The sequence below is a fragment of the Photinus pyralis genome, unplaced genomic scaffold (assembly GCF_008802855.1).
Source record: "Photinus pyralis isolate 1611_PpyrPB1 unplaced genomic scaffold, Ppyr1.3 Ppyr1.4_LG10, whole genome shotgun sequence".
In the NCBI taxonomy this organism is placed as follows: Eukaryota; Metazoa; Arthropoda; class Insecta; order Coleoptera; family Lampyridae; genus Photinus; species Photinus pyralis.
The window spans coordinates 18399623-18406631 of NW_022170250.1; the positions used below are offsets into that span (position 1 = coordinate 18399623).

At 41.0% G+C, this 7009-nt stretch overlaps 1 protein-coding gene across 2 annotated transcripts in view; it reads left to right on the forward strand.

Annotated features, from left to right (window-relative positions):
- LOC116161671 (bicaudal D-related protein homolog) overlaps window positions 1-6628 on the forward strand; it is a 40047-nt gene extending 33419 nt beyond the window's left edge. The window contains exons 3-6 of one of the 2 annotated variants that reach the window (XM_031475105.1): window positions 4695-5241; window positions 5364-5683; window positions 5728-5985; window positions 6039-6628. In XM_031475105.1, the coding sequence (XP_031330965.1) occupies window positions 4695-5241; window positions 5364-5683; window positions 5728-5985; window positions 6039-6176 (1263 nt within the window). In that variant the 3' untranslated portion in view covers window positions 6177-6628. Of the gene's footprint in view, window positions 1-4694; window positions 5242-5339; window positions 5684-5727; window positions 5986-6038 lie in introns of both variants that reach the window. The other variant, XM_031475104.1, reaches the window with a different exon arrangement.
- Window positions 6629-7009: the final 381 nt, after the last annotated feature.

The window sequence follows — 7009 nt, forward strand, 5'->3', positions numbered from 1 at the left end:
CTGTTCCCTTCAGTTCTCAAGGTTTAGATTTCCGCAATTGTGTTAGAACAATTCGTATTGATGGAAAGACGCGAGCGCGTTCGATATTGTTGTAATAATACTAATTGGCTCCCAGCGTTTGTTGTTGTTGGTATTTTGTAAGTGAGGTCGCCGTTACCCATAAAAAGTAGACCAGGTGACCTTAAACCGCCGTTACTTGTATTGATTTCCATTGCCTGATTTTGGCATTGAAAGTATTTGTGTGTCACGTTTCCTTTCGTTTTCGATTTGGAGACGACGAAACGTCGTCGCGATTTAAATCTTTCGGGCCTTTGACCCGAGGGTCAGATCAAGAAAGTGCGATATGAGCGTCGGTCTATCGATCGTGCGAGGATTTCCAGGAAGGGGTCTTTGGATTCGGGCAGTTTTGCCTCTACGTCTAAGTTCTCCGGTTATAATCTTTCCTTTTCACAATTATTGCATCAGGATCACAGAGTCCGTTGCCAAACATACATTCGTATTGTATATTATGCTCTCCTAATACAAGTATGTGGTTTTGTCTCAGAATCACAGGAGCACACCCTTCTACTTACATGTTCCCCTGATATAAGCGTCTCCTGGGAACCAGGGCAGGCTTTATTTTATGAAAGTTTACATACTCTGTTCTCCTAATCGCTTATTTTACCGAAATCGCGGTATCAGAACTACAGTAAGTAAGAAGGTTCATTGGTATAAACCTCTTGGCGTATCGCATTTCCCTGATTCAATATCTTCCCCTTCAAAAATTCTTATCAGGATCACAGACACACAAGGAGTTATAAAACATATTGGCAAGTACTCGTATATCTTAATATCCATCTCCTGACGCAAACTTCAGCGGTATTAGGATTAGAGTAACCTAAAAAGTTGCATGATATAGACAAAAATTGTTATATCAGGATCACAGAGACGCAAGAGGGTATCTAAATCTATTATCCTACACGGTATGTCGAATTATGGCACTCGCTTCTCTTAAAAATGTTCTATCAGGATCACAGTAACAAGCAATAAAATCCATTGAAAACCCATAAATGCGCCTATGGAGATGCCATGGAAGAAAATTCATAAAAAATTTCAGCGGGATTAGAAGAAGATTCAAGGAAGATGCACAGCCACTTCCAGGGAGCGACGGGGAACATTCAAGAAAATTTCAAGTTCAAGATCGAAGGATGCTTCCAGGTTAAAATAGAAAAATTCAACGAGATTTGAAGAAGATGCATCGAAAACTCGCAAAAGAGTCTATGAAGATACAAGGAAGATTCATAGCTGAATTCAGAAAGCCAGGGGAACGATACGGGTAAATTCCAGGGTATGGGAATGATTCGAAGAAAATTTATCGGAAATTTTCAGAAGAATCCATCAAGATTCAGGGAAGATTCACAACTGAGCCCAGGAGGCTATAGGACAGATTAAAAAAATTCCTGGTCCAATTTCGCTCTCTGAAAACTTGTTGTATTAGGATCACAGTGTCGCAATGAGGTGTAACGTTTATGAATAGCTACACTGTCGCGTTCTAGTAGAAGAGCTCCCTAAGCAATTGTAGTAGGATTAGGAGAGCATACGAGGTTCCAGTTAATCTCGCACACTTTATGCTCTCGTAACACTCACTCACTGAATCTTTGAGATCAGTGTCTATGCGTTTTCGCGTATTACCCTTAATCAACTGTTTTTCAAAAACTGCATCAGGACCGCAGAGGCACAAGGAGGTGTCTAAATTTAATGTCTGTGTGCTTTCGTGTAGGTTCACTTACATACTTTGCTCTCCTGGTGCAAACTTCCCTTTGAAACACTGTTGTCAGGATCACAGAGGCCCAAGGGAGCGCAAAGTTTTCCAAATCTAAATTTCACCCCTAAAACTAAGATCACAGGAACACAGGAACGTGTCTCCTACAGGTACAAACTTCTCTTTCTTTTTATTATGATCACATGAATGCAAAGAGTTGCACAATTTACTGTTGGAGTTTCTTGCATATTATATTCTCCCTAATGGACTTGCTCCTTGAAAATTGTTCTTTCAACGAAACAAGGTGTCCTCCTGATACAAGCTTCTTCCTAAAAAAAGTGATCACAGAGACACAATGACGCGCAAAATTGATCGGGTAGCAGCTTCCCTTAGTGTAAATTTTTTTAAGATTTTTATTAGGATCACAGCAATACAAGAAGGTGTCTCTTACCTGTTGCAATTTATCCTTTAAAACTCACTGTATCGGGATTATAGGAGCGTTAGTGTGAAATATATCGACAAACACCATTTTATATAGAATACTGTCCTGATACGCTCTAGCTGAAAAGCAAGAGGATAAGTTTCTGTTCTCCTGGCAAAACCTATTTTAAATAAATGTCGCATTTGTGAGAAACATCAAGATTCGTTGCTTTGGGGCCAAAGAGCTGTGTGAAGCTGTCATGATGCAAGCTAAAAAAGGTTGTGGCAGGATCGCAGGTTCTCAAGAATGTGCAAAATTTACTGATGAGATGCTTCGCATATCTCACACTCCTGCCACAAATTTCTTTTCTAGAAGGGATTGTGATTATGCTAGTTTGATGCACTTTTATGTTGTCCAGATACAGCGTTATAGTAAAAGTATTGAATCAGGATCAGAGTCTGTTGCCAAACATACCTTCTGCTAATACAAACATTTGGTTTTCTCTCACGATCACAGGAGCACAAGAACGCATTTCACATGGTCTCCTTCCAAAGTTGTATCAGAATCACAGGTACCAGGGCAGGTGTTCTTTTTACCGAAATCGTTGTATCAGGATTACAGTGGTATAAGAAGGTGCAAGGTTCATTGGACGAAACTGCGTTTTTTTAAATTTTTATTAACAAACACTCACCAACTTCTCTTCAGAAATGGTGTCAAAAGGTGTACTGCAACCGGTATGTAATAGATTGTTGTATTAGGAGTAGAGGAAGTTAAAGAGCTTCATGATACAGGAAGAAAATGTCTTATAGGTATTCGTCTGACTCCTCTTTTAACACAGTAGTGGCAGGATCACAGGGATCCAAGGAAATGTATAATGTATGCCCTCTTTCCTATAACTTTTTCGCTTGATGTAATTTGTCATTAAAATTCTCCGTATCAGGATCACGGTGGCGATGGTGTAAAATATATTTTCCAAGATCTTTCACATATGATGCTATCCTAATACACGTTCGTTTCGAAAATTTGATATCTCAGGATGACATGTCACCAAAGAAGATGCTTAGGTGTTATCTTCTCCTGACGCCAAGGCGAAACTTCAGGGTTCAAGGTGAAGATCTTTATTAATATGTTCTCCTAATACAAATTAATTATTACAAGAACCAAAGAAACCCCTCATTATCTCTTTCTGGAGTAAATTATTAACAGGATGCCTGTAAAATGTTGAGTGCTTTCATGATGTTAGACAAATAGAGATGTATCAGGTTCGCAGAGTGCAAACTTTACTACCCTTGTCTTTTGCATATTTATGATTACATAAATGAAAATGTGATTGTCCTGTAAACTGTTGGCAATAAAACTCTGATCTTACTCTCCTGATACACATTTTTTATTCTAAAAACCGTTTGTGTTAGGATCACAGGAACGTACCAAGGTATCCATTATATTGGTTTACTGATCATGTTCTCTTGGTACGGTTATCATTTAATAATCTGTTGTATCGGGGTCGCAGGAACGCAAGAAGGTTTAGATCCGTTTTGGATTATGCTTGTCACAAACTTTCCTTTTAAAATTCGTCGCATAAATATCATAGAAGCAATTGGTCAGAGGCCCTTTTCCATATTGTACTTTCATTGTTTAAATAATTTTTCCTGGCACATTTATACTAGAAATTAGGATTCCAAGAAGACAAGAATGTGTAAAATTTTTAGCCTCCCTTTCACATATTTTGTCCTTTGATACACATTTGTTCTCTAAAAGCTGGCGAGTCAAAACTACAGGGATGCATGGAACTTACCTATTATGTGCTCCTGGCACAACTCTTTTAATAATCGCAAAAGAACATAAAGTATTTTCATCAGGGTCACAGAAAGTTTTTCATTAAAGGACTATACTACGCTAAGACGTACCTGCTAAGAAATTCTAAAACTCAAATGATGCAATATTCTTTTAAGTCAATTTTACCAGGAGAACATAACACCTTTTTGCTTATCAACTTTTCCTCGTATAATATAATGTAATATCGCATAATATACTAAAACATATCTGTTAATAAATTCAAAACCTTCGTGATCCTGGAACCTGGATGCAACAATCTTTTAAAAGAAAATGGTTCCGGGAGAACAGAATTTTTTTTAAGAACCATACGTACCTGCTAATAAATTATAATCTTGTTTGAGCCTGCGGCCCTGATGCAATGCCCTGAAGAAATTGTACCAGGGGAACTAAAATTCACTGTCGCTCATTTTCATTTCTACTCTCCTGATACAAATTTCATTTGGTACCAGAAAAACAATTTTTCCTCGTACAATATGCTACAACGTGCCTGCTAATGAATTCTGATCCTTCTTGAGCTCCTGCAATCCTGATACAACAATAAAAAATGTACCTTGGAATTACAACACGTTCTTACTTATGTTTCCCTCCTACAAGGGCCCAGAAGTTGTATAATGACACCGTTTCACATATCATTTTAGCCAAGATTACAACCATTTTAGTCAATACAACTACCTGTAATAGATATTTTTGTTTCAGGCCGTTGAACAAGACCGTCACCTTCTAAAGCGCAAACTCGCCTCACTGGAATCGGAATACGAGGCGCGAATTTTGGAACTTCAAAACGACATATCAGAACTAACATCGAAACTGTCCGCCAGAGAGAGTACAATAAAGCAGTGGGAGAGGGACAAGGGCAACCTCGTCTCCGAACTGAACGCTCAAAATCAAAGACTTACGACTCAGCTTAAGGAAGCGGTCACGTTAGAAACGCAGTTACAATTAGAGATAGGCCACCTTCGACAGGAGTGCGCGATGGGCAAGAGCAGCCTGCACGAGCACATCAACAGCGCGGACAGCTTGAGGGACGAGCTCGAGCTGGTGTCGGCGAAGAAGGGCGAGCTCGAGAGGCGGCTGATCATGGCGGCGAACGAGAGGGACAACCTCGCGACGGCTCTTGAGGAGGCCTCCGATAGGATTCTGCTCTTGGAGAGGCACGCGCGCGAGCAGGACATCAGGTACCAGCAGTCTCTGAAGGAGTACTCGCTACCGCAGGAGAGGCTGAGCATTGAGGAGAGGATCAGTGGTAAGTCTCGCGCATGTCGATTAACGCTGTGATTAATAAGCGCCCCCTGTGTTGTCTTTACTAACCGCATTAACATCTGTCTCTCTTGGTGGCACCAGGTGAACACCGATCTTTATTGGCAGAAATGGACGTGTGCGAACCCACGCTGTCTCAGGAGTGCATGTCGGTGTATCGGCAGCTGAGGGCGCTCTGTCAGCAACTGAAATCGCACAACGACGACGATTCCGGTCTGCACTCGGACTGCTCGACGACGAGCTTCGATGACAGTCAGCAGTTTTCCGCGGGGTTGCTCAATGAGGTTGCGCAGGAGCTGGTTGGGCTGGTTCTCGACACGGATGTGGTAAGGTTGTTGGATAGACTGGAACAGGCTCGGAGAGACATACAAGAGAGGGACATGGAGCTGTCCAGGCGCGGCGAAACCGTAATGGATCTCACAAGCAAAGTAAGTGTTCGCCATGCTCTGAAACCCTACAGTGAGCCTTCCAGGTTTCTGTCTGTGAGGTCGAGCTGCGGACGGCTCTAGAGGAACGGGACCGGGCGCGCCACGACGCGTCGAATTCATCGATGGCACAAGACGAGGCGGTCGTGAAAGCGCGCGAGGTGCGCGATCAGGCCGTCGCCCGCAGAAACAAGGCGGAGGTGGAGCTCGCGAAAACCAGAGTTGAACTGATGCAGGCCAACAGTCAGCTCTTGGAGGCCATCCAGCAGAAGGTCGAGCTCAGCCAGCAGTTGGAACAGTGGCAGGTCTGATTTCACTCCATCCTAATCCCCTCCATTCTATTTTGCTCTATGCGCAGATGGACATGCAAGAGTTGCTCGACGAGCAGTTGAAGAACAAGCTGACCAGTCACGAGGTGAAGATGCGCAACGACGCTCAACTATCCCCACCCGCTGCACCGCCCCGTCGAAGACTTCTACGGTTTTTCCAACGATAGTTTTTGTTTATAATAATAACAACATTCAAATGAGTATCTGTGATGTAAGTAATTTAAGATATATTTTGTATATCTTGTTAATATGTTTTATATAGTTGCTTATTAATTGCCTTCTTTAATGTTAATTACTTCAAGAGTTTAAAAGTTACCAGCAAGAACTAATACAGAAAAGGTGCAAGCAAATTTAATACCAATTTCAAAGTGTTTTTGGGAGTTCCTAACGCAACAATAGAAAAATGTATTTAACTTAAATACCCTTTTCTAGTCTTTATTTTTTAATTATTTATGTGCAACTTGGCAATAATTCCGCCTGAGGGAATTTCACTAACGATTTATCTAGTTTTAGTTCAACGATAGCCTTAGTCGTAAGTTTAGCTGTGAAATTTGAATTGTACAAGAACTAATTTATACCTGTTGCAACTTTCCGTCCAAATAAACATATTTTATATTAATTATTTACTCTGCGACAATGTTAATTTTTCCAGTTATTATGTTTATCTTTACCTATACGTTTAGTTTTATTTTGGGTGGCCCGGGTTCGATTCCCTGTCGATGCAAAATGATTTAAAATTTTATATTTTATTTAGCATTTTTACATATGCCAAGACTGATGATGGCTGATGTAATAAAACACTTCCCGAAATTCCCACGGGAACGGGGAAAAACAGGATTTTACTTTTTACGAGTCAAAACTGCGGCAGATAGAGACTTGAGATTTAGAACGTAAGTTTCTTTGGAGACACATCTTGAAATTATATGTTTCTCTCTCTCTCGGCTCTCGCTTTCTCTTCTGGTAACTTGCATTTTCGCCGTGGCCAGACAGAAACCGGGTC